The 27291-nt window shown below is 39.7% G+C and overlaps 1 protein-coding gene across 1 annotated transcript in view; it reads left to right on the forward strand.

The window, feature by feature from the left end:
• Positions 1 to 27291, forward strand: part of Snd1 (staphylococcal nuclease and tudor domain containing 1) — a 450499-nt gene that overhangs the window by 263618 nt on the left and 159590 nt on the right. Inside the window, exon 14 of the mRNA XM_090333252.1 lies at positions 12284 to 12356. Within this exon, the coding sequence (XP_090189378.1) occupies positions 12284 to 12356 (73 nt within the window). The remainder of the gene's footprint in view (positions 1 to 12283; positions 12357 to 27291) is intronic.

Consider the following 27291-nt stretch of genomic DNA (forward strand, 5'->3'; position numbering starts at 1 on the left):
TGTAAGAAGGGTATAACTTTCATTGGGTATCTCTCCTGATAGAATTACTGGAGCTGCAGAGTGTTTTTCCAATTTCCAAACATTTATACCCATCACTTGTAAGTATGTTCTAACCGAAGTGTTTTCATTACTGCTGGGAAGGAAATATCTTTGTCTTTTATTCATGACCTAGTGCAGGGCAGTACTAGTGGTTTTCTGACATAGAAAGTTTTTCTGTAGCATTTTGTAAATGAGAAAACTGCTGATGGAGCTCCTTATATCTGTATCTGGATTACTCACAGATTATAAACAATCTCTGCACTTCTTGTTGCTAAAAGTATATGATAACTCATATACTCAGTGGTAGAATGCTTGCTTACTATGTACAGGACTACCCTGGGTTTGATCTCCAGCTCTACCAAAACAAAATAAATGAAAACACAAAGCTTCAAGTCCTTTTAAAGTGAAGAAATCATACTAGTTTTGTACCATTTGAACTTTGAAGCAAGTATCATTTATTTCTTTACCAATCCATTGAGAAAAGTAGTAGAAAATTTGAGTATGAGTTCCTAATAGGAATTTGTATACTTGAAACTGTAAAACTGATCTTTCCTATTATGGTATAGACCCATGTAGGTCTTTCCTCTGTGAAAAACCATCTATTCAGAGTTGCTTTGTCTTGTATGTGATTGCCTTGCATTCAGTTCTTCTCCTTTTCTTGAGTGTATACCCTGGGTCCTAGCCTGAGGGATAAAAGTAGTGAACAAAAAAGATAGTAGATTCTGCTCTTTACAAAGCATGTAGTCTCAGAGGGTCAGGCATTAAGTAATTTTAATAGTACCTCTGGATGTTGCCATTTTTCCAACTTCTTCCCTTTATCTGCTTTCTTCACCCTTCCTTTTTCATTATTATTATTAACACTGCTTACCTTACTTCTTTTTTATTCCATCTTTCACTTCTATTAAGTTTTCCCATGAGAGTATCTCCCTGAAATTCATCTTTTCTGTTCAGCTTCAGTTCTTATCTTCTCAATAGTTTAATGGTACGGCTTTAAAGAAACCAAAATTTCTCACTTTGAATCTAATGATCTCAACAAGTAAAAATTCTCTTTGACTATTGAATAGTGTTAAAAACAGAGCTTCTACTTGAAGTTTTCCCCCTTTCCTTCACTGTTTAATTGTAGATTCCTGTAACATCAGGATACTGTTGGATTTTTTAGCTCAAGCATCATAGAAAGAGTCAGATGAATTATCTTCTGCTCTCTTAACCCAGTTGCATTACCTCATGCCAGTGCAAGTTGGATACCAGTACAGAGAAAGGAGACAGGCTTTTAAACATCATCCTGGTCTTTTCTCTTCATTAACCCTTGAATGCTCAGCCCCCCTATATTTGGGGCTTGCAAAGTATTGTCACAGTCATGAGGTTACTAATAGTGGGGAGAGAGAGAGATTGTTGGGAAATAGGTTAGATCAGCTATTGCAAGTGGATGTGATAACAGGAAAATGCATTAAAAGAGCTGGTGTGGGGAAGTGATTTGACGACACAGCTGAATGGGGAAATTTAGCTTTTTCCTTTCTTCAGAAAAGATGATGCACTCAACATCCGAATAGCAGTAATCAATCTGCATTTAAGGCAGCACAAATGGCCACTTCTGGAGAGCTGTATAATGCCTCCATTCCAAAGAGTTTTCTCCTTCAGGGTATTAAGAGGATCTGTCACTCCCTTCGTCCTCTTCTCTTCTCTTCTCTTCCACCCCTACCCCCCCCCAGTTCTTTCTGACATAAGGCAAGTTATTAGAATTTATTTGATAACCACAACTCTGGGGTAAAGCTAGAAGAGCTGTACATGTTCTGTTGTGTACCAAGCTGGTACCCACCAAAAAAAAAAAAAAGAGGGGAATAAGAATAGGGGTGGGAGACTGACTTGGATATATTTACATGTGGAAATGTCGCAGAGAACCTTTCCCTTGTACAACTAATATTTTTTTCTTTTTCTTTTTTTATTGTGATATATAGAGGAGTTACAGTTATATTTGCCAGATAGAGGGTACATTACTTCTCACACATTGATACCCCTTCTCGTGGTTTTTGTACCCATTTACCCCCATACCCTCTACCAATAATCTTGTTTTCCCCCCTTCCCTTTCCTATTTCAAATAAACGTATATACAATATGCCAGGTAACAAAGTCATATACCATAACAATATGAGATTAATCAAAGGGCAACAAAAGAGAAGAGAAATAACATAGTACATTAAGAACAACAATAACACAAGATAATGCTCTTGTTTCCATATTCTGCTTGCCAGTCCTAGGGCTTGAACTCAGGGCTTGGGCATTGTCCTTGGATACTTTTTGCTCAAGGTTAGCACTCTGCCACTTGAGTCTCAGCCCCCACTTCTGGCTTTTTCTGTGTATGTGTTACCGAGGAATTAAACCCAGGGCTTCATGTATGTGGAGAGAGCACTCTACCACTAGGCTACACTCCCAGCCCACAACTCATGTATTCTAATCAAAGAAAAAAAGTAAAGGAAATCCCCTTCACTTAATTTCTTCTGTAATCTAAGACTGTGTTGGTTGTTTTCCTTTAAAGGAAATTTTTCTAGACTGTCCTTTCCAGATGATTTTGTCATAGTTGCTTCTACACCCCTCCCAGTGATTAATTTTATCTATTCAGAAAATTTGTGACCAATGCTTCTCACTGTCCTCTTCCTAAAAAGATGTTGCTCCTTTCACAAGATATTTATCCATTTAAAGATCTTTGTACTGGGAATATCATTTTACTGCAAAAGAAGCTATAACCATGAAATGATGATACTTGACCCTTGACTTCCTTGAATGTCTTATAATTTGACTTCCCAAATCACTGGTTCTCATATAGCAACATCAGTGCCACTTGAAGATCTTGTTAAAATGTGAATTTTCAGATGACCCTTTCCCCATCCCATTTCTTTAACATATTCTTTATGTGGTTAAGAAGCTTAAGTTAATTGTTTAGTCTTCCTCATTGCTGGATTCAATAATGATGGTTGTAAGTAAAAGAGAGTGTGGTATAAAATTGATAAGCTTTGGATGACTTTAGTGCATCCAAGCTCTTTTTTCCTCCTTGGCTCCTTTTTGTTCTGTCTCTCCCTCTGCATTTCTGCCCCCTTACTTCCATTCCTTCTGAGTAGCTCTACCAGCTCTTGTCTAATTTAATGTGAAATCATCTCGAGTGGTATAGGGCTTGCTTGGCTTGGCTCCTTTGCAATGTCATCTGGCTGAATGGGTCTGAGAGCTGAATTTCTCAGAAGGTATATTCTTCTCCTACTTTTGTCATAATCCTTGGAATTCTCTTAGGAGGATGATAATTCAAATAATTAATCACTAATACATCAGGGCATACAGTTTTATAGCTGGTTGTAAAGGGAAAATCTACTTCGTAGCCTTTTGCTTTTTTTTTTGCAGGGATTCTTTGCATCTCAATTTCTTATCAATTCCCTTGTGCATTTCTATTTTATCTTAAGCCTCCTCCTGACATCTCCTCCCCTCCTGCTCTGGACCCCAAAACTGAGAAGGATTACTTCCCATTCTGTTTTCTTTTACATCAAGTTCAGAAAACCAAATCTTGAAAGGACAGCAGTGAATCTTTTCCAGTAGGCCCAAATCAGTTAGCTCACATAATGTATTTGAAAGAATCGTTGCTTTTCCTTGGTCAACGGGCATATTAAAATTATCTGTAACTGATTAATTCATTCACATCATTGGGACAAGTAAGTATATTAGGTACATACAACTATTCATTTTATATGGTTTTAGTGTCAACCTAACTGTTTAAATCACAATTTGTATCATGAAAGGATAGATACATATATGTAGACAGACTGAATAGGGTAATCCATAAATAAGAATCCATACAGCCAGGCATCTTCTGTCTGGTTACTTTGGGGGAAAGGATATGTAAAACAAATACAAAAATACTTTCTAGCCTTGTGCCCCAGCAGTGGCAGTTCTGTGAATTTATCTTAAGATTAATTAGTGAATTGCCAGTCAGTTTATCTAAAAGCTATTCCTCATGGCATTATTTATAATAGTGCAAGGATTATTTTCACAGAAATACCTAGCAATAGGGGATTGACTAAATTATGAAACATGCATCCATATGATGGATTTACTGAATAAGCATTAAAAATGATGTGAAGAAATTAATAACACAGGGAAATGTTCATTTAGCTGTTGTTTTCAGTAAAATAAAAATGAGCCTACAAAACTTTTTCCACAGTGGTACCATTTTTTAAAAGTCTAAGTGGGTGGATATGTGTGTATAAACACTCAGAAAACATTAAGGGAGATTTATCTTGGAATAGGATTATGAATCATTGTTTCCCATAGTTGTGTGTGTGTGTGTGTGTGTGTGTGTGTGTGTGTGTGTGTGTGTGTGTGTGTGATAGACCTTGTGATCAGAACCGTGAAAGCTGTGCAACCAGTGTCATTGAGGCAGTTTTAAGTAATCTTACCTTTCTGGGGCCGTAACCTGCTAGTGGCTATTTCTGTACAGCAGTTGAAGTCCTTAGATCCTAATCCAGGACCTGTATCTGTAGCAACTGTCAAGTCTGTCCATGTGCAGGTTATTCTCTTCCATGAGCTCATAATCCTTCCTCTCTCAGTTTTCCTGCCACTATAGACTGGTTGTCATTTTTAGCACAATAGCATGTGTCTTCATTTTTTACTTATATTAGTCTTAGATGAGAGAATGACCTAGAGTTCTTTGTTATTTGCTTCACTGCCTCATAATACATACTGAGTCATTAGTCTGCCTACCTCCCTTGGCCGAAGAACTCAATTTCCTCATTTGTAGTCTGTGTGCTCTTCATCTTTTCTGTCTTTCTTACCAATAATTCTCATTTCGTAGAAAAGGCAGCTGTATATATAATCTTACCCTAACACATACCTGCACTTGTGCCTGCTCTGTGTCTTATTTTCTAGTGCAGTACTTTTTAGTGCTACTTCTCCCAGTTGCCCAGGAACCAGTAGAAAGACCAAAGGAATTGCTTCTTGCTGCCATATTTCAGTGATCTCTGTGTTTGGCTCAAGCTAAAACACCATATTCATCAATGTATCCAGAAACCATGACAAGTGCCATGAAGGTTTAGCCAGTTACTCATTCTTTTTTCTGATTTTCAACCTTTTCTGTTGGAATTATTTTCCTTTCTTTGGAGTCATTTCCTGCCACTTGGTTCTGTTTTATTGTTTAGAGTGGTCAGAATCCTAGTCTTCCCCAATCTTTCCATAGCCACTGCCACTCAGACTCTTGCCCAGTTCTTCTAATGCCAGGGGACTTGGGACTAGTGCTAGATTCTTGAAGCTTCTCTACTTCTTACACACTTGTCAGGCTATCTCTTCATCTGCCCTGGAGGTCATGCAATGACTCATGTAGAGGAGAGTGAAGAAGCCTCATTTTGTTGCCTTACAGACACTTTTGCATTGTTCATGTCTTCAATATGAAATCTTTTCAGCATTCTGCGCTTTAACAATCACTCACCAAGTATGTATTTGTTTAGCTTTAACAATCACATTTTTAATTGAACGAGGAATTGCCCTGTGTTTATATAATACTGTGAACATAGATCTGTGTTAAATATCATAACAAATATTAAGGAGAACATCCTAATCCTCAAAGGGCCTGCATTCTAGTTGTAGAAATGAAGATGAACACATGAAGGGAAGTGAAAGTTGTGTGTTCCAGTTTACAGTTGCGTTTTGGACTGAGAGACACGGGTACTTGGGCATGAACATATGCAACTTAACTGTCATTTCAAAGGAATTCATAGATATTCCCCACATCTTAACTGTTGCTAACCTAGAGCCCAGCTTCAAACATTTTATGTGACATCTATTTTATAGCGGTGGTAAGATTGTTGCTACAGATATGTGACAGACTTTTCATTCTGTGTACTGAAAGACAGACAAGATCAAGAGGAAGTTAAACCCCAGGGGACACACATAATTGAGAAGTTACATGGAAGGCTTCTAGAGCAAATGGACCTAATTGGTTTCAAAGGAATGATATGGAAATCATGCAAAGACATAACTGGGACCACATAGTAAAGACTAGTGAAAAACCTAGCATACGGCTTTCCACTTAGTTTCTCTGAGTGGTAGTCTTTGTTTGAGTGAAATGATGATATAAATTTTGATTGAGAGACCATGATGATGATACACAGTGACATGTATGCATTATCAAAAAGGACTGAGTGAATTGACTTAAAATACTTAAGTTACCTTGATATAAATTGATAAGTGCCTAAACTGAAAAGGTTTTAAAATGGTGAAATGAACACTATTAAGGAACAAAGTAGTGCTTCATGTGGGGGATGAAACAAAGGAGAATTGTGGGACAGGCAGGCTCTGGTGACCAGGGGAGCAGTGTTAAAGGGAAATTAAAGATGAGGAAGCACAGCTAGGAGCTCCTGACCTATTAACATTGTCACCTCCCTCACCCGGTCATCTCCCCCCAACTCTCTCACACATGCCATTTCTACTTTCCATTACTTTATTGTCTCTAGATCTTTTCATCATTAAAGCAGTTCTTTTTTTGTGAAAGCTTTTGCTCTCTATACTTCAAGGTGACTTGTAGATATTCCTAGCATCCTACCTGAAGCTCACTAACGCCCCCAGGGTAAGAATTTCCGACACAGCACCCATTTTATGATTGTGGTAAGATTGACTCTCACTATAAATTCTTTGAATTTCTTGGAATAAGTACAAAACTATTTGTTCTGAATAACAGTCTGCCATCACTGAATTGGTGAGAAGCTACCATGACGATTGAGCTGTTCATTAGGTACTGACATCCAACTGGACAAGAAAGAGTTCTTGGACCTAGAGAGTCTTAGTGTGAGGTCTTAGGTGTGAAAGAAATGTAAGATGCTGCTCCTGCAGTGGGGATGGGGTTACAGCTCTTAACACTGCTCATCTACCTTTGCAAAATGGTGAAAATTACCTGGTAGAGGAAGGTTAGTAACTTCAATGTGAATAAGTTTCAGGCTTGGCTATTACAGAAAGACTTAGTGATTGAGATGGAGATCATCTCCCTCTGTGCAAAAAACACACTGCCCTTATGAGTCCTGGGAAAAAAAAACATAGCAAGCTATTTTCATTCCTCTCCTGACAATGGTGGTTCTGTCCATTCCTGGTATTGTTGGTCTTTGCCATCTTTGAATGCTGTGTCTGAAAAAAAGAAAGCTCATGAGGCAGGCAGGTTATATTCTGCCCCGCTGTGTCTATTCCCTTGGCCAGACTGAACACCAATCTGCCTTTGTAAAGAAGCTGCCATGCAGTAGAAGTCGAGAATTCAGTAGTTTTGGTCCTTGCCTAAGGAAAACAAATACATACACATATATATCTGCATATATATATCTGTGTGTATATATATATATATCTGTTGTTAATAGGAGGCAGTGTGAAAGATCGTTAGTGTTCTCAGTTGCACAGGACACAGACTTGCTCTCCCATCCACCCATGTTACAAAGACAGAGCTCTCTGCTGGTGCTGGAGAAGAGGCTCGATCATGCAGGGTGCCAAGAGGAGCTCCCTGGAGACAGGATGAGTAGACCAACCACACACACAAATTACTTTCCATGGCTCAATCTGAAGACTACTTTAGCAATCTGTAGACTACTCCTTCTGTGAACCCTGTGTCCTCGAACAAAGTTGCATGCAGTAAGCTCACCTCATTTGCAGATATTTCATGCAGGTTTGAGCAAGTACGGTCAAAAAATAAGGAGATAATTGAAAGGGATTTCAGAACAAAGATTTTGGGTTTCTCTGAGCATGCACTACTCTGTTAATGCAGAGAAGCTCTCAGTCCTTGGTAATCATCGCTTGTGTTTAGATGGTTATGTGATCTGATGAGTGTTTTCCTATCCTTAATTTTGTGAAAATATGCCTCCCCAAAACAAATGATGCCCCAAAGGCATCATTAGTGTGCTTAATTTAAGTGATAAAGTGAAATTTTTAGACTCACCGAAAGGCAGCATGTCTTTAGTAGAAGTTGGCTGGCATTATGGGAAAAATGAATCAAGCCTCCACAGTAGTCAACATACAGAGCACAAAATATGACTTTAGGAAACATTATATTAGTGGGTACAGCACTAACTTTTATGATGGTGATGTATCCTACTGTGTGCAGTTTCAAGTTATGAATGCTTAGATTAACTATATACATGGTAGAAGTAAATGAGTAATTTTAGAGTATTGAACTCTTAGATATCCTGAGCATTCCTCAGTGGTGATTCTCTGGTGATGTGGTATATGTCAAATACCAAGAATTTGCTGTACTCCTTTGTGAAGAACAACAAATGTATCACTGCTCTCCCGGAGTAGTCCCTCCTAGATTCTTTTTCAAGCTGGACCAGCAGTTAGTATCCACCTTCTGCCAGTCAGAGGGAGATTTTGCTGAACATAGCTCACACAGGCTTATCTCTGTAGCAATGTGGAAACAAAAACCAAGGTGATTAGATACAGGAAGAGATCTAAAAGAAGACTGAGCACTATCACTCTCAAACTTGGTAGCCTGGGAGGCACCATTTGAACTCAGTAGTTAACTACCTCCTGTGAATCGGTTTAGTCTCTTTTGTTAAGAATTAATAAAACGAGAAAAGTTACTTTAGTTTACTTGTTGTGGTTTGTTTTAGGGGGACAGAGTTTTTCTGTACCTCCTCCCTCCCAATCTCCCTGGTAGCTGGGGTTGCCCCACACTCAGCTCTCAGGTGCACCTTTCTTGTTACCTTTTTATATGCCAGAAATTTATCTAACTTAACAATTATCTAAAAAAAAAAAGATGCCTGTCTTTGAAGAATTTCCAAAATTAATGCCTGAAGGCAAGTAAGCATCTGATAATATGCTCTTTAGGAATAAGATAAAACATAAATTAGATGCATTTTAAGAAGATGTTAAGACTTAATTTTAAAGAATTTTACTGCCACATGTCTACATTACTGTCCATGTTTGCTACTTTTAAGTGTTACTTTCTTTTTGGGAGTCTTAGTCTTAAGTCTTAAGTTCACTGCAGTGGGGGGTTAGGAGGGCTACTTTAGGCATCAGAAAGCAGAAATGTAGTTTTTAGCACTTCACTGCTTTTGCCTTGAGAACCTTGCCTTTTTGTCTTGCTCCTCAAGCCATGGGCTTTTTTCCTTCTAGATATGAGGTCCTCTTCATCCCAGGAACAGCCACAGGCTCCACAGTGCTCTTACATGAACCTGCCTGTTCAGAGGACAGACCTATTTATTTTCCTTCTCCATGTTAGATGAAGATAAGGCTGCAGGCATCTGGTGCCCTAATGGACCCTACAGAAAACTCAGCCTGATTCCCCTTACAGGAGTGGGATACAATGGAGGGAGGAGGTTGAGGATGACTGGACTTGCCTGGCCTTCTGAAGACTGCCCCTTCCATTTTACCATAGCAAAACCAGGAGGGCCAAATGAAAGGCCTCTTCCATCTCGGCTTCTGTTCTGTTGGTTTGTGATATGCCAGGGGACACTTTGATAATGATCTCTGGTCAGTGACCCTCAGCAGGATCCTGGGTGGTAATAGACTACTCATGAAGGAAAATAGTCTAACCTATTTTTTTTATTTTTTTATTGTAATTAATAAAGGCATTACAGTTATATTCGCCAGACAGAAGGTGCATTACTTCTTACACGTTGATACCCCTTCTCATGTTTTTGTCCCCATTTCCCTCATCCACCCCTTCCCCTCATCTTGTTTTTCCTCCTTCCCTTTCCTATTTCAAATAAATATACAATATACCCAGTAACAAAGTCAGATACTGTAACAATATGAGATTAACCAAGGGGCAACAAAAGAGATGAGAAATAACATAGTACATTAAGAACAACAATCACACATTACTTCTATTTCTTTTCTTTCTCTTTCTTTTGTTTGTTCATTCTTTTTTTTCTATGCCAGTATTCAAAGTCTGACTCAAAGCTTTGAACTCAAATCTTTGTACTCTTTTTTTTTTTTCTTGCTTTATCTGTTCAAGGCTGGCACTTATTTTTTGGTGGTTAGTTGGAGTTAAGTCTCATGGACTTTGCTATCTTAGTTGGCTTTGAACCAGAATCCTCAAATCTTAGCATCTTGAGTAGCTAGGATTATAGCTGGTGAGCTACCACTGTCTGGCTTTTCTAAAGCTAGAGAAACCATGGGATCAAGAAACTTGGAAGGACAACCGATTGCGGTGGCTCACACCTGTAATCCTACCTACTCAGGAGGCTGAAACCTGATGGTCGAAATTCAGAGCCAGCCTGGACACTAAGGATCCAGAGACTCTTATCTCTAATTAACCACTAGAAAACCAGAAGTGGTGTTGTGGTTCAAGGGGTAAGGCAGTAGCCTTGAGCTGAAGAGCTCAAGGACAGCACCTAGGTCCAGAGTTCAAGCCCTACGACTAACAAAAAAGAAATGAAAAAGAAAATGAAAAAAAACTTGGAAATACCTTTTTTTGGTTAGCATTTCAGAACAGAGTGAAAGTGTGTGATTTTTAGTTCTTGTTCATTCTGTTCTTGCTTACATTGTAGAGTAGCATCTAGACTGCAAAGAATTCATGTTGTTTCTGAAACAAAAGCATTTCAAATCACTTGGGGTGAATGACAGATCCCCTGGGATGGCCCAGTGGTTCAGTGGGTGATAGAGGCTCAAACACAAGAAATAGGTTCATTCAGCTGGCACTGCACACAACCACTGAGAGAGCTGGGGTGGGGGGAAGAGACCCTGACAGAGATTACTGCAGAGCCCTGCCCACTATTCCTGTCCCCTCATTGTATGTCTGAGTGAGGGAAAAGGCAGAGCTATGGTCACTGGGTTTAGCAAGGACCCACACATTGATCCTCACCTGCTCTAACATCTTTCTCGGCACCTCCGTGTGTGTGTGTGTGTGTGTGTGTGTGTGTGTGTGTGTGTGTGTGTGTGTGTGTGTGTGTTGTAGGAAACCCCCGAAAACTCTTTTTATTTGTCTATTTATTTTGCCTGTCCTGGGGCTTAAAGTCTAGTCCTAGACCCTGTCCCTGAACTCCTTTTGTTCCACATTAGCACTCTATACCACTTGAGCTACAGCAGTACAATGGGCTTTTTCTGTCATTAATTGGAGATAAGAGTCTTGGACTTTCTGCCTGGGCTGACTTCAAATCACAATCCTCCGGTCTTAGTCTCTCCTTTTTTTTTTTTTTTGCCAGTCCTGAGCTTGAGCTCAGGGCCTGAGCACTGTCCTTGGACTTTCTCAAAGCTAGAGCTCTTCCGCTTTAGCCTCAGCACCACTTCCAGCTTTTTCCTATGTATGTGGTACTGAGGAATCGAACCTGGGTCTTCATGCATGCTAGGCAAGCACTTTAACCACTAGGCCAAACTCCCAGCCCCCGGTCTTAGTCTCTTGAGTAGGTAGGATTGCAGATGTGAGCCACTGGTGCCAGGACTCCCTTTTGTTTCTTAACTCTTCCCTATTTGGGTCTGTTGCTGACAGTACACAGGAAAGCCTTGTCTAATAGTGTTGGGACATAGCGATTTACTAGTCCACTTTATAGAGTGTGGTACTTCTTCATCCCACAGTAAGTGCTGCACCCTATGAGGCTTAAGTTTGTATCCCTGAAGCTACCAGTCAGAGGATTTGAAAATAAAGGGGAGAATATTGGAGCAAACCAACATGTGATCAAGCATGTGGCAAATCCCAGAATCCCCCTGCTACATTCTGTTACTGCAACCTGAAACTGATTGGGAATGAGGCTTAATATCAGTTATGCGGCATTTACTAATTTTTTTCCCAACTGTTAAATGACTTTTCTGCACAATATTGCTTCATTCAGGGCAACTTATCTTTTTACCTGGAAGGAACTTATTTCCATTAGCATTGGAACACTAGCTCCATATTTTGCATTTAAAATGTTTCATGTGATTAAACGCTGAAAGAAACATTATTACTTCTGTTTCTTAGGAGTGTGCTCTTCCAACTGATTCTTCTTTTGTGCCCAGAACAATGCCTTTAATTTGGAAACAAGTAAGGGAGCTCTCTGATTACCAGGCACACTGTTAACAGAAACTGGCAGCCAAGTAGTGGTAACTGGGCTCAGGAGAAGAGCAGCCAGACAATTGTCTTTCCAGCAACTGCTCCTCACAGAGTAGCCACTTACCAGCATACACTGTGACCTGTACATTGACATCTACCATTTTAACAATCCTTGCTTCACTCTTCTTTTTCCCACCCTCTTTCCTTTTCCTACTGTGTTTTATTATTTTATCTTTCTTAATTGAGTTTTCTCTTCTTCCTTTACAGAGCTATTAAGAATGGGAAGGGATTGCACAGCAAGAAGGAAGTGCCCATCCACCGTGTCGCAGACATCTCTGGGGTAAGTCCTGTCCCTGAATCCAGGTGTGAGGCTCTGAGGTTCCCTGTGTATGTATGAATTCTCATCAAAGAACTCAGCCTCAGTGTTTTCTGTAGCTTTGGGCCCTGAATTTGAATTTTCCTAAGATATCTTCTTAGGCATCCATGAGGATTCTGTTTCATATTATGCCAACAAGTTCTAAATTCTTGTTACAATTCCTTCTTATACAAAATACAATGTGAGCTTATATACTAGCATGAATTGCCTCTGTTTTTTTCTCTACCATAAACTATTAGAAGTGTAGAAGAGACTTCTTCCCAGTTATATTGAAATGAAATTAGCTCTTTAAAAATCCTTGTTTCATTCTCACAATGAATGGAATGTCTTCATGGTAAAGGTCAAGTATAGGTTTTAGGATAGGATAAGTCTAAGAATTAATTGTGATTTCCTAATGAGCTTTTTCTCTGGTTGCTTGCGAAAAGGAGAGCATGAAGAAATGTATGACTATCTTTTGAGATAATACAAATTGATTATAGCGAAGCATTGATGACATAAATACTTATAAGCCCCCAAATGAACATTTCACAGTAAGAACTTTATCCTTCCACATTGAAGATCCCTTTTGGCAGACTATCTCTCTTGTCGGTTGAGTAGATTTCATTTACAATATTTATTGAATGCCTGCTATGTGCTAGGAACTTCTCTAGACACTGAGAATGTAACATGACCCAGCTAGGAGGACAGTGAACATATCAGCATGGATTTCAATCTAGTGGGTGGAGAAATACCTGTGATGCACATCCTCTCATTTCCCATCGCTACCTGTGAAGAAGAGTATGGAATGTGCCTTGTGCATGGAGGGCAGTGTCACCTGGAGAGCTGAAGGAATAGGGGCTAGCAAGTCTTTGCCTGTAAAACCAGGAAATTTGCCTTGGCCTTTGAGAAGAAAATGCTAGTATAGATGAATGCTGCTAGAGCTCAGCCTGGCCCAGAGCAGTGATGAATCAGAGGGTAATGGCTTCTCAAAGATGCTGTGTTCCCAAGCTTGGCCGACTCTTTGTTCCTGGGTCCTGGTGCTTCCTTACTGCAAATATGTCTGGCTCTTCCTCCTTGCTTTGGTATCTTGATACTATTTCAGGCAGTAGGACCTGGTGAGCTTTTCTTTCTCTGTAGCCAGTTAGTGCTGATGATGATTAAACAAGACCACCTATGTCTCGTGGAAGGATTTACTCAGTCAAGAAGTCAAGATCTCTATCAAGTGGGTGTGATGCAGTGATATGCTTTTATTGTGGCTTAGAAACCTGAGACATCTAGAAGCCTATTGCTAATGGTCTTTGAGCCACAGATGACTGTGGTGTGTCTGCTGAGACTCATTGTTAACAAGTGTGACATGCTCAGTGCTATGCTGTCTGGCTCATTTTCTCAGTGGTTACCCTGCTGAGTTATTCTTACACATATATCGTTAATTTATATAGGTACATGGTATTGTATTCTCAACAATATTTTCTTAAATAATGTTCTTTTGCTGGAGACATTGGAGCAGTCATAAGGCAATTTGGGGGATCTTTAGCTTCAGGAGAAAAAGTGTTGCAAATCCCTATTTTGCAAAATGCAATGGGGGCTGCCTATATACAAAGGTCATCTCCCTATTAAAAAGTATATATAGAATCCATGCTTTTGGACTCTCTTAGAGCTGAATTAAGCCTTGGAATAGTTTATCAATTCAAAATAAAAATATTAAAGTGGTATCAGTATGCAGATATCCACTCTTGCCTCTGCTTCAAGCGCAAACAGTTTGGGGGCTAGGCTGCTGTCTTTTGACTCATCAGGTGCATGTTCTTGTTCTGATTTTGTACCTGTGGTGAGGTGAAGTTCTAGAAAAAGATGTTAGATAGAAGTGGGTCTGCCTGAATTTCCTCCCGGGACCTCTGAATTCAGGATCTTCAAGCTCTTCATTGCTGCCTTTGAATTTTATTCCCCTTCTGTCCTCCCCATCTTTGTGCTTTATCAACCCTTTGTTTTTCTGTTTGCTAGCCATGGCTCTTGTGAAACTTGTCTTCATTTTGTCATTATTATTCTTCCTACGTCATCAGCTTTCCCTTAAACGTTGGCTCAATTTCATACCTATTTTAATCTCTTTTCTATGTGATTATTAGAGAATTGGTTTGCTCATAAGTTATTTAAAAATAAATGCCAGTTAAATTTTGTTCAGTTACCACATAAATAAAAGAGGAAAGCTTGAGCAAGTAGAAGACTGGAAGTGAAAAAGCTATTCAATTTAAATAGATGTCAGGTATGACCTTGTCTGCCTGAATCACAAATTATTCAGCTAAGATTGCAATTTTTCGTGCTCTCTGTAATAGAGTAGGTTTGTCTTTTCCCCCTTCTCACCTTCCCATCTCTCCATCACCGTGTTAAGTACGAGTGTGTGTTGGGTGCCCTTGTGCTGTTTAAGTGAGATGTATGGGTTTTCCGCTCCCTGGAGCACGCTGGCAATTTTGCTGTCTGAGGGACAGGTAGACATGCAGGGTCATATAGGCAAACGCGTACGGCCTGATAGAGAATAAACACCAGGAGTGATGGCAACGTAGTGTACACTTATATAATGGCTTCATAAAACTTTCTTAATCTCTTTTAAATCTCTAGCTGTGTTCCCCACTGCCCCAGATTGATTCCCCCTCTTAGTTGCAGGTCATGATAAATGGAAGTTTCTATTGAGATGACAGTGTATGCACTATGCTGCCAAAATGAATTTACTATGAACTGTTATTGGTACATAGTACCTCACTCCACCCTCCTCCCTGACCCATGCCCATCCTTGGGGAAAAAGAGAACATGTGTAAGTACACACTTTGTCTCCTAGACACACTCAAGAAATGTGCAGTATGAAGGAGGTTATATCATGATAGTGAGACAATGAATGAACCTGCATTTCTGTGCTAGAGTTAACTGCCTCTAACATTAGGCATCTGGTCTGTACCCATTCTTCTTCACTCCCCCAGTATTTACAAAAATTACTACAGAGTGGGGGTCAGGGTGTATTAGGGTGTTTTGCTCTTTGCAAGAGTAAGCACCTACTTGGCTGCCTTGGGAGAAGTGGGGAATAAATAATTCAGGCAGAGGAGCAACAGATTGACAGATTCCTTCAACAGTGAGGGCCACTGAGGTGATCTGACAAGCAAAGCTTGGTTTATTAATCCCAATGATGTTTGTCATTAAGTTGAGTCCTATATAACATATCTACATATAACACCAACTGGATGAATGTTTTTCGTTTGTTTTTTGCCAGTCACGGTGCTTGAACTCAAGGCTCAGGCACTGTCTTAGGACACTTTTTTTCTCAAGGCTAGCACTCTGCCACTTGAGCCACAGCTTTTTCTGTGAATGTGGTACCGAGGAATCAAACCCAGTGCTTTGTGTATTCTAAGCAAGCACTCTACCACTAGGCCCACGCTTTTGCACTTCATTTTAGGGTAACTGCTAAGGGGTGGGAAAGATGGATGGATGGATGGATGGATGGATGGATGGATGGATGGATGGATGGAACCTGGTGTCTATGGCTTGTGTCTGTAATCCTAGCTACTCAAGAGGCTGACATCTGAAGATCACAGTTGAAAGCCAACCTGGCAAGAAAGTCCATGAGACTCTTATCTTCAATTAACCACCAGTAAACTGGAAGTGGCACTGTGGTTCAAAGTGTGAAGTGCTAGCCTGCAGCTGAAGAGCTGAGGGACAGAGCCCAGGCCCAGAGTTCAAGTCCCCATGACCCAGAGGGAAAAAGTGTGTGTGCGCGTGTGTGCGCGCATGCACTCAGGCTACTAAAAGAAGTGACTGGTTTCCTTATATTCTCATTTTTCCAGCTATACCAAGTAGGTTCTTACCAATACCAGCCATTGCTTTCCTGTCTGTAGTATTCTGTCCCTGAATGTGACTGATTTGGTTCTAGATCTGGTTTGACTGGGAAGACTCTACTGTGCTGATTGCTTCACTCCACACATCCAGTTTCCCATAAATGGGGATGTGGGCTTGTTTTGGCCCGATCCTGTCTTAGTAGAGAAAAAGTTGGGCTTTGTTATTTGTAGTATGTAAAGCTGTTCTTTATCTTAGGTTTATTATGTTTTTTGTTCTAGCCTGCTCTGTAATAATTACAGTCTCCTGCAGATACAGAGTATAAAACAGGAAATAAAATGAGGCTAGTGTATGGCTGTTGTTCTGGTACACCAGAAAAATCAGTTATGGTTCCGAGGAGAGAGAGCAGCAAACACTGCAAATGTACATTACTTCCTATGCTTCCATTCTGCTTCCTCTTCCATCTGTGCATGAGGAGGCCTAGTGGATATGTTTGAGTTCCTCTCTCTTTTCATCTGTGTCTGTTCTGTACTACTACATGAACACTTGTAATTGCTTATTTGTCTGTTTAACAGCATAAGAGAAAGAGCCTATACCATTCTCTTTGGTTACATTTCTATAAGCCATAGGATAAGTTAGATTAAACAGAATAGAGAAAGGGCTGTCTTTCTCTGAATATTTTCTTTTCTTTCTTTCTTTTTTTTTTTTTTTCTGCCAGTCCTGGGCTTGAGCTCAGGGCCTGAGCCCTGTCCTTGGACTTTCTCAAGGCTAGAGCTCTACCACTTGAGCCTCAGCACCACTTCCAGCGTTTTTCTATGGATGTGGTACTGAGGAATCAAACCCGGGTCTTCGTGCATGCTAGGCGAGCACTCTACCATTAGGCCAAACTCACGGCCCAAAATCCCTTTGATTTTTTTTTTTTTTTTTGCCAGTCTTTGCTTGAGATCAGGGTCTGAGCAGTATCCTTGGACTTTTTCAAGGCTAGAGCTCTACCACTTGAGCCTCAGCATCATTTTCGGCTTTTTTCTATGTATGTGGAACCGAGGAATCAAACCTGGGTCTTTGTGCACGCTAAGCAAGCACTCTACCACTAGGCCAAACTCCCGGCCCTCTCTGAATGTTTTCTGTTTTCTCATATTACATGGTCTTGTCCACTCATATGTTAATTTCATTCACTATTCTTTACTTGTGGAACATGTTATACTCAGCTGGACATTTATATTAACTTGTGGCTTGACTATTTACTATTCTTTAACCTCTTCTCCATGATTAATTGTGTTGGAGATGCATAGTATTACTATAAAAAATATGCCTTAGAGTGTTCTAAGGGCTAACTCTAGGGGGTCAGACTTTGATTTGCTTTTATTCATGAAGTAAATCAAGTAATGAAGACTTACTAAGAAGAGCAGTGCCACTTTAACTTGCAAAGAGAAAGGATAGAACTGATCCTGAAGATAATTGGGAGGATGTAAGTGATTAGGGAGATAGGTGGATAGATGGAGTATTCTTTCTAGCAGCATTTCCTGACCTTTTCCTTCCACATCTGGTTTTCTATTGACTTCTCACACCCAAAGAACACTACTCTTCTCCCCAGCAATAGATATCTCAGATCATCCTCCTTTCCTAAGAGCTTTGGAGACTTCTATGACAGTTACATTTCCTCAGCAGCTCATGGGATGTAGCCTTGGTAGAAGAATTTCCTTTGAAATCAAAGGAGTAAAATGTGGTATGTTTCCTAAGTTCAAGGAATGTAAAAAGCAGCAAATCTTCCAGGAATTCTGCAAGTGTAGTCTGTGTTAATTGCAGTTTCTCTTGTATATATTCTAGTCTATTCTGGACTTTTTCTTAAGTGATACTAAGGTTCCTTTCAGCTGCCTTTCTGTTGTTTCTCATCACTGATAGTTGAAGGCACAGATGTTCCTTCTTTGAGTTTTATTTTACAAAGGCCTTTTCTTCTCTTTTTCCCTCTTAGTACCATACCATGTCCTAATTATTTCCTTTGCAGTTTAAGTTACTATACAGATGGCTTAAGGTCAAGACTTGTGATTCTGCCTGGGGAAGGCTGGGGGGAGAGTTGGGGAGGGCATGGAGAGGGTGGGGATACTCTGTGACCTGTAGGGATCACCTAGGGAGGAGCTCTGTTCACACAGTAATCTTGGCATCTTAATGCTGGGCTCTACATTTGCGATCTTGAGAAAACATCCTGGAACATGTGCCATCATAACAGGCCTGTACCTTTTTGTGTAATATTAGGTATTTATGATTTATGGTGGTTCTTCAATTTGGTTGCCCACATTGTTACTACTAATAGAAGCTAGAAAAAGACATTGCTCCCTCTGTTCCCTCTTCCTTGAAACAAAGTACATTGGACCCCAGTTGGACTTCAGTATAGAGCTAACTGACTCTTGTTCTGTCAGCACAAAAACATGTTTCATGACTATAACACCACAGTGGGAACAAGTTTAGAAATCTCTCCTGGGCCAGAAGTTCCATGGATCTTTCTATAGTCCATTTTCTCTCACTCTCATAGTAGAAGGGAGAGCAGGGCGCCCATGGCTCATACCTGTAATCCTAGCTACTTAAAAGGTTGAGATCTAAAGATCGTGGTTCAAGCCAGGCTCAAAAAGTCTGTGAGACTCTTATCTCTAGTTAACCACCAGAAAACTGGAAGTGGCACTGTGGGTCAAAGTGGTAAAGCACTAGCCTTGAGCTGAAGAGCTCAGGGACAGCACCAGACCCAGAGTTCAAGCTTCCCCTCCCCCTCCCTCACACACACCAAAAAAGGGAGAAAAAAAAAAAAGAGGAAGGGAGTACATTGTTATATGGATTGGGAGCTGGGGCAGGGAGGGCTGTTGTTTGGACTTGGGATTGTTTGGTCTGTAGTTTTTTTTTCAGATACACAAGTCTTAGATGGCTAATTTGTGTGTGTCTTTCTTAAGTCCCTCTCTTAAATTCCCCAAAATTATAGAGGTTTCACCATTTTCTAAATCTAAAAGTATTTGTGATTGCCATGCCAGTGGTGGTTGCATTTAAGTTCTTCTTACATATTTTAAATCTACTTTTTCACTGTGTTGTTGTTTCTTTGGTGTTCTTTGTACACTGTAGGACACCAAATTTAGGACACTTGTCTCTAACTTGATTTAGTTAGGAGTTACTCAGAAAAATTGTTGAAGACAAGTATAGGCAAGAAGATTACTGGATGTCTGTCCTTCCAATAAGAGTGCCTAAGGCTGCGTGCCCTGTGGGACTATGTGATTATAGAGTTTCTGCTCTTTTTATTTTTGCCTGGGCTGTTTTGCACCTTAGTAGAGAGAAGGACCTTGGGAAGGGGCTGATGGTGATGCAGTTCTGCCCTGTGAGAGAAATGTTTTCAGAGTTTACATTTTAACTCTGCATATATTTCAAGTGGCAAATTTACTTCACTATTTCTGGTAATATATGTGTTCTTCAGAATCTGTTTCTTTAATTAATAAGTAGATTAAAATGAAGTCCCAAATGATTATATCTTTTTCATCTGTGCAATGTCTGGTTTATGCACTCTTCCTTAGAGTGCCTTTTTTGTTTAGTGAGAGTCCTTGCCACTCACATATCTAGGGCAAGTGCCCTACTATATAATCACATTCCCTAGCCCTTAGTTTTAAATGATAGGATCTTATCCTTTAGCCAAGCTGGCTTGAAACTCACCATGTATCTGCCTTTACCTCCCAAGTGCATGCCACCACATCTGGGTACTCATACACCTAACAGCTTTGATCATGGAAACTCCAGGTAAGACAGCTGGAGATTTGGAATGTGAAGGTAGTAGATACAAATTGACTTTTTGGTGGATGTACCCCAGCTCTTCTCTTCAACATCTCTGGGGAAATGCTACATTACTGTCAGTGACAGAGCTGTTTATTTTTTGCTTCTCATAATGAAAACATCTTCCTTTTCATATGTTCAGAAACCTTCCTATGCCACTGCCATGAATTGTGTTCTTGGGGAATTTTCTGCTTCAAGAAAAATACTTTTTCTTGTTCCCTTCTGATTCCATGTTTAAGTGTGATTTCACATACAGGAGTGCATGCAGAAGAGCATCTTAGCAACAAAATCCTAGCTCATATTTCCGTGCACTGAGCTATAACCTTTCTTCCTTAGTTCAGAGAAAGGAGCAAGGATTTTGAGTCCTGGAGTCCTGGAGCTTTTTTTCCCCTTGAATAAAGAGAGTTTGCTGTAAACAAAGACATTACCACCACTGCTTTGTAGTCTTCTATCTTTTCCATTCTCTTGAATACATGTGGATATTGCTCTGTGATCCTGTTTCATGGATCCAACTTTGTTAAATGTTCACATTGTGTGTTGATTGTTTTTTGAATTGCTTTGCATTCGGACTAGCACCCACGATGTCCTCTGTGAATGTAAGAGTATTTAGAAGGCAACTGGTAACACTCCCAAGCACCAGGTTGAGTTGTGTGATTGGGTTATCTGCTCTGTCCCATGGCTACCCAGTGATGGAACAAACCTGCACTGTTTCTGAGCAGCCCCAGCTCCTCTCTCCACTTCACCGTCATAATGCTACTTAGCCCTGGATTGAACTCATTTTTATCCTGTAGCTATTGTTTATGTAAACATTTCAAAGTAAGTTATTTTACTAACATAGACATTCTGCTTACTTGTATTTTAAGCTTTTATTTAGCATGCTTCCAACATATTCCCTACAGAATATGTCATACAAAATTTTGAACACTTTGCAGTGTTAACATCAAATCTTGAAGTGTAGGGTTCAGGGTGGCTGTGAAATGCCCAGTAGTTTATTACCTCAGTTTTTCAGGAAGTGGTGTGTTTAGGAAGAAATTATACAATCCATGATATAATATTAGAACTGAAGTAGCCTAAGAACATAATCTGTTACTGAGATTTCTAATTTTGAAGGCTGGTATTCTATTACTACCTGTGTAATACCACAAAGTGCTCTGATATTTTACTTGCAGTAGAACCTATTTCTTTCCTCTTGTGTCATAGTTTCTACTTTTCACCTTCCTTAAATTAAGAATTCGAGATCTGCCATTAATCAGCACTTACGAAGAAGAATTTCTTTTACTGATTTGGATTCTACTCCCCTTATGACTGTGCTTTCCTTCTCCTTCAGCTGTATCTTCCACGTCTCTCTTTCATAGCTTCCACTGCTCTTTCATTGTGTCCTTCTGAAGCATTTACATGATCGTATTTCCACGAATTTGCACCTATTTGCCAGTTCAGACCTGCAGATAACAGGGACAACAGATAAATAATGCCCATGAACTGATTTCACATGCTTAATATTTTGAGATTCAATAATTAATATATTTCAGTACTACTGTGGGGTGAGGAATTAGTTTAACCAATAGATAGGACTAAACCAAAGATGTCTTCTCCACTTTCCACTTTTAAGAGTCAGATGGTTCTGAGGCTAGCTTATGGGAAAAGGTCCGAAGGGCACATTCCCAGAAGTAGTTAACATGGTAAGAGAAAGCAGTAAGATATTAATAGTTTTGGTAACAGATCCAGGGCACAAGAAAGCAGTAAGTTAAGTACCCTCATGTACTCGTTCCTGTCTTTTGACAGGATTACTGCAGAAAGTCAAACATACTCAGACTAAGCAATCATACCACCAGGGTTTCCTGCTGACATCTTTCATTTTCCATGTATTCATTCATAGTTCCCACAGGGACCTACGGTTCGCATACTTACTGATAAATTGATTGGCAGCTTTTCCACTTGTTCAATACAGGTATAGTGCCTCTCTCTCTCTCTCTCTCTCTCTCTCTCTCTCTCTCTCTCTCACACACACACACACACACACACACACACACACACACACACACACACACCCCTAGCCACTTAAGTGGCTCTTTTTATAACTACCCCAGTGCATAGTTTAGGTTTGAATTTGCTCATAGGTCAGGGTGAGTTGGTATAACACTTCTTTTTGGCTGTTTTTTGTTTGTTGTTTTTTTTTTGAGTCCAAAATTAACTGTGTTTTTAGTAGCTGAAGATAGGCAGACTGATAAAGGCTGCTTATCTGTAGGGCATAAATGATAGTGTAGAGTCCTACTTGTAGCTTCAGCATTAAATTCATGGCTCCGTTGCTTCCTACTTTGTCATTTTAAGGAAATTATTAACCACCCTTTTCCTTCATTTTCCCATCTGTAAAATGGGTATGATAATGGTGCTTGGCTGTTTCTTAGATATAATGTGTTGAATTAATTAATATAGGCAAACTATTTGAAATTTGTGGGTTATAGTTCCATGGCAGAGTGTTTGCTTTGCATAGACAAGGCCCTGGTTTCAATCACCAGCACCACTACCAAAAAGAGGAATCACTGTTTGGTACAGTGGATAAAATAAGACCTCAGCAGAGAGCATTGGTTCACATTGTGTGTTGATTGTTTTTTGAATTGCTTTTCATTCTGACTAGCACACACAAAGTCCTCTGTGAATGATAGCTATCATCATCATCTGTAGTATTTCTATTTCAGACTCCTTATCCAATTCCAGTCCCAAATCATGCTGCTCCCTCTCATGAGCTCTTTTACCGCCACTTTATCTCTCATTTGACATTGAACATATGCCATCTCTGGCTTGTTCCTCTCTCTCTCTCTTTTAATGGATTCTCCTGTTGAATCAGTGAATGAACGATCAAACGATAAGTATTTATTGAGAGTTTTTTATATGCCAGACACAGGGCTGTGTATTGAGGATACAGTATTAAACAGGACAGATGTAGTGTTTATAACACATACACAATGTTATGATTATAATGGTGTTGGAGGTAGAGTCCTTTGAGAGTACATGCTAATATCTACAATTCTAGGCGGTCTGTCAGTGGTACAGTGGCTAAAAACTAGAATTGTGGAGTTGAGTGTGGAAGTATAAATTTGAGGTCTAGATTGGTAAACTGGTAGAATTATCTGGTTGACTTAGAGTTCTAGGAAGGAACGTTAAACTAAAGTAGGTCTCATGATGCATCAGCATTGTAAATGACTGGAACAAACAGCTGTTTGGTGGTAGAACTCTTTTTTCTGGTATGGAAAACCCTAGCAGAATAGATTCAAAAAGAAAATTAGTCATTTTTGCGTGTGTTAAAAGTAAGGCATACTATGAGTGATTCAAATGGTATATAGCCCAGAAAAGTAGCTTAGGCTTCAAATGTGAATTGAAGGCTGTTGGTCATGTAGGTGTGAATATTCATATTGGCCTACAGCATATACAGCGAGAAGAGTTTCTGGGACTTGGCTTTTATCTCCAAATGATCATATATGGGTGAGAGTGGAGTTCACTAGCCAGAGAAACTTTCAAGTTTGATGCCCAAGGTGTTAGATAAAATTTGGATATGTAAAAGAGAAGCACATCCTCACACAAGACCTGACTGTCCTGCTTGGAGGTTATGTAAGATAAGATTGAGAACTGTACAATGGGTGGTTTGGATATGAATTTCTCTGTTGGCCTGAGGGTTTGTGTGGGATGGACTGTGTGATAGCTGTCATCCCAACTGGAATAGTGGCAAAATGATCTTCTCTAGTAAGTGTTTATAATGTTGGTGTCTGTAATTTTGAATGTGTAGGTATTCACTGTCCATGAGACTGTCTACAATTATGTATATTGTAGGGATGGAGAAAGAAATGGTGGTGACAGGAGATCCATGGCTGAAGAAACTTATTGTAACAAGAGTTCTTCATCTTAGTTCTCTATCGTCACTCACACACATGGTGGTTTCCATTGATAGACCAGCTCCTTAGAATCTCTAAATCCTTAGTACAATATCTACCTGAAGTTACCTCATACCACGATTGTAAAGCCACTGGCTGAGGATAGAGGTAATTCTACATTTCACCTTGGGAAGAATTTGAAAATCCCAAGTAAACACAAAGCCCTGCATTTCTGCCTTCCTTAAAAGATATTTTACTCAAGGGATGGTTTCACTGTTGTTTAAGCCTCTTATCACATACTTCCCATATCCACATGGACTCCTGGGGCTTGCTTTATTAGATCTGTTGCTAGGCCTGACTGAGGCTTTTTTTTTTTTTTAACAGACTGCTGCAATCTTACTAGGAACATATTTTAAAATTTCTCACATCATGCTAATGTGTGAGTTTTCTTTGTGTATTTTATACCTTCTTGGCTTGGAATTATAATTTCTGCATTAAACTTTTGTTTCTTTGGAGAAGGGCTACTTGGCTTCTTTCTCCAAAAGGTAAAGATCACATATGAGGTTTGGGGTTGGGGGGTCCCTAGCATCTAAAGCATGAGGTTTGCTGTCCTCAGACCATGAAGCACTGTGCATAAATCCCCTTTTGTTTGATTTATGGTGTAATTTTCACACCAGCTTCCAGCAGCATAGTTCTACATCAATTTACAGGCTATTCAGCATCAGGAATGCAAAATGCAAGTTGGACCCTGGTGGCTCACACCTATAATCCTTAGCTCCTCACGAAGCTGAGAAGATTACAGTTCAAAGCCAGCCCGGGCACGAAAGTCCATGAGACTCCTGTCTCCATTAACCATCAAAAAAGCCGTAGTGGAGCTGTGTATATACTGTCATTATTACTATTACTAATAGTGATAGGGCACTACCCTTGAGTGGAAAAGTTCTGGAGTAGCACCTAGCCCCTGAGTTCAAGAGCCAGGAATGGCACTAAAAATGTCCATAATATAAAGCAATATAAAGAATTTATATAGAGAATGTATAGCATGTACAAAATATATGTTATATATATATATGAATAATATAAATAACTATTCATTGTAAGTAGTGTTGAAACTCGCTTTGAAAAACTAGAGGCACAGTTATTTGATTTATAATTTGTAATTTATCTAGGCAAAGTTGAACCAGACTAAAATGTTAACATATTTCCTATTTCAAAATAAAAATATAATACATTTTTTATTTCCACAAATTTTCTGCCAAAAATTTTGGCTTTAAGTAAAGGAAAAGAAAATAAAAATAATATATTACCAACAGAAAGTTTTCTATGCTAATACATCTGTTCACAGAATGGGATATGGATATTGGGTTCCTCACCCCTCTTTCCCTCCTCCCCTCCCTCCCTCCCTCCCTCCCTCCCTCCCTCCCTTCTTCTCTCCTCTCCCTCTCTTTCCCTCTCTCTCTCTCTCTCTCCCTCTCTTCCTCTCCCTTCCTCCCTCTGCTTTTGTGTTTTGTTGGGTTTTGTTTGAGAATTATAGGCTCAGGACAGGGAACTATGTATTGACTAGAGAACAGCACCAGGGACATAGTGCTTAAAGAGTGAATGAATGCTGTAATTTGTTGTTTCCTAATTGCTTTAATCTACTTGTTTTGTTTTGTCCTCCCTCCCTCCCTCCTTTTGGTCTGTTGGGGGCTTAAACTCTGGGCCTGGGCATGTCTCTGAGCTCTTCAGCTCAAGGTAGTGCTCTACCACTTGAGCCACAGTGCCACTTCCCGTTTTCTGGTGGTTAATTGGAGATAAGAGTCTCACCGACTTTAGTGCCTGGGCTGGTTTTGAACCTAGATCTTCAGATCTCAGTCTCCTGAGTAGCTAGGATTATAGGCATAAGCCATTGGCACCTGGCTCTTTCCATCCTTAATAAGTTAAGTTTCATACTACCTAATGTGGCTGGCCCTAACTTACTGTACTTTCTACTCTTAGAACAGTTTTGTAACATAGAATGACATACTTTTTCTTTTACTTTTTATGTTGTGTGTGTGTGCATGCGCTCAAGTATATGTACGTGCTCGTGGCCTGGGGCCTGGACACTGTCCCTGAGCTCTTTTGCACAAACTAGTACTCTACCCGTTAAGCTTCAGCTCCACTTCCAGCCAATTTGATGCTTAATTGGAGAGTCTGGCTTTCCTGCTCCAGCTCAAACTGTGATTCTTAGGTCTCATCCTCCTTAGTAGTTAGATTTACAGACATGAACCACCAGTGCCCAGCTTATGTCTTTTTTGAGTATAATTATTATGCTTTTTTTGTTTTTGATGTGTTGCAAGGAGGGTTTTCCTCCAGATTGAACTCAGACCTGGACACTGATCCTGAGCTTTTGTGCTTAGTGCTGGTACTCTACCCCTGAGCCATTGATCCACTTTGAGCTTCCCCCCACAACTGGAACTTATGTCACAGATTTTTTCTGCCTTTGAACCAAGATCCTCAGATCTCAGCCTCCTGAGTAACTAGATTTACAGATGTGAGTCACCTGCCCGTGGCAGTCATGTTTTTAATTTGATGCATTTTGAATTCGTCACAATGTTTGATACCTTCTGGTTAAGAATAAATTTCTTCCATAATAATTAACATTTTTCTCCATGTTGCAAAAGTGAGTTTTATCTTCCATTTAATTAGGTACAATAAAAGTACTTTAATTTAAAAGTTTATTGGAAACAATGTTAGTGGGCCCTATGAAAATAATGTTCAAACAGTGGTCAGTGGAGTTTTTATTCTTTTTTTTCTTTTTGTCAGTCCTGGGACTTGAACTCAGGACATAAGCACTTTCCTTGGACTTTCTCAAGGCTAGCACTCTACCACTTGAGCCACAGTACCACTTCTGGCTTTTTCTATGAATGTAGTACTGAGGGATCAAACCCGGGTCTTCGTGCATGCTAGGTAAACACTCTACCACTAGGCCAAACTCCTGGCCCCCTGGAGTTTTTATTCATATATTCAACCAGTTGCAGATGAAATATACTTAGGAAAAAATTGCATCAGTGCCATCTAATATTCATTACCATTTATTTTATTTTTTTAATTTTATGTCATCAGTTACTTGCTGACATTTTTCTCTTCTTTTGTTTAGAGTGGGTCAGGGTTTTGCATGACATCAATTTCCTTGCCCCTGAATTCTTGATTTGCCCATGAAATGAAAATATGTGCTTCATCAGACCATGTTTTAGATTCTTTACTATACACATTTTAATTATCTTTCAAGCTATTTTCTGGTTCTATAATGAATTTTTACCTTTTTCCTGTAGAAGTAATGGAAGTGATAAAAATTGATTTGAAACTTTTTTTTAAGAGTATTTCATAGCTGTAAGTATTTTAATCCAAGCCCTGTAATTGATAATCCAAAGTTGTAACCTCTGGTTGATGAACGTGATTACATATTCTTAGTGTGATGT

The sequence above is a fragment of the Megascapheus bottae genome, chromosome 5, assembly GCF_031878675.1.
Source record: "Megascapheus bottae isolate mThoBot1 chromosome 5, mThoBot2.hap1, whole genome shotgun sequence".
Classification (NCBI taxonomy): Eukaryota; Metazoa; Chordata; class Mammalia; order Rodentia; family Geomyidae; genus Megascapheus; species Megascapheus bottae.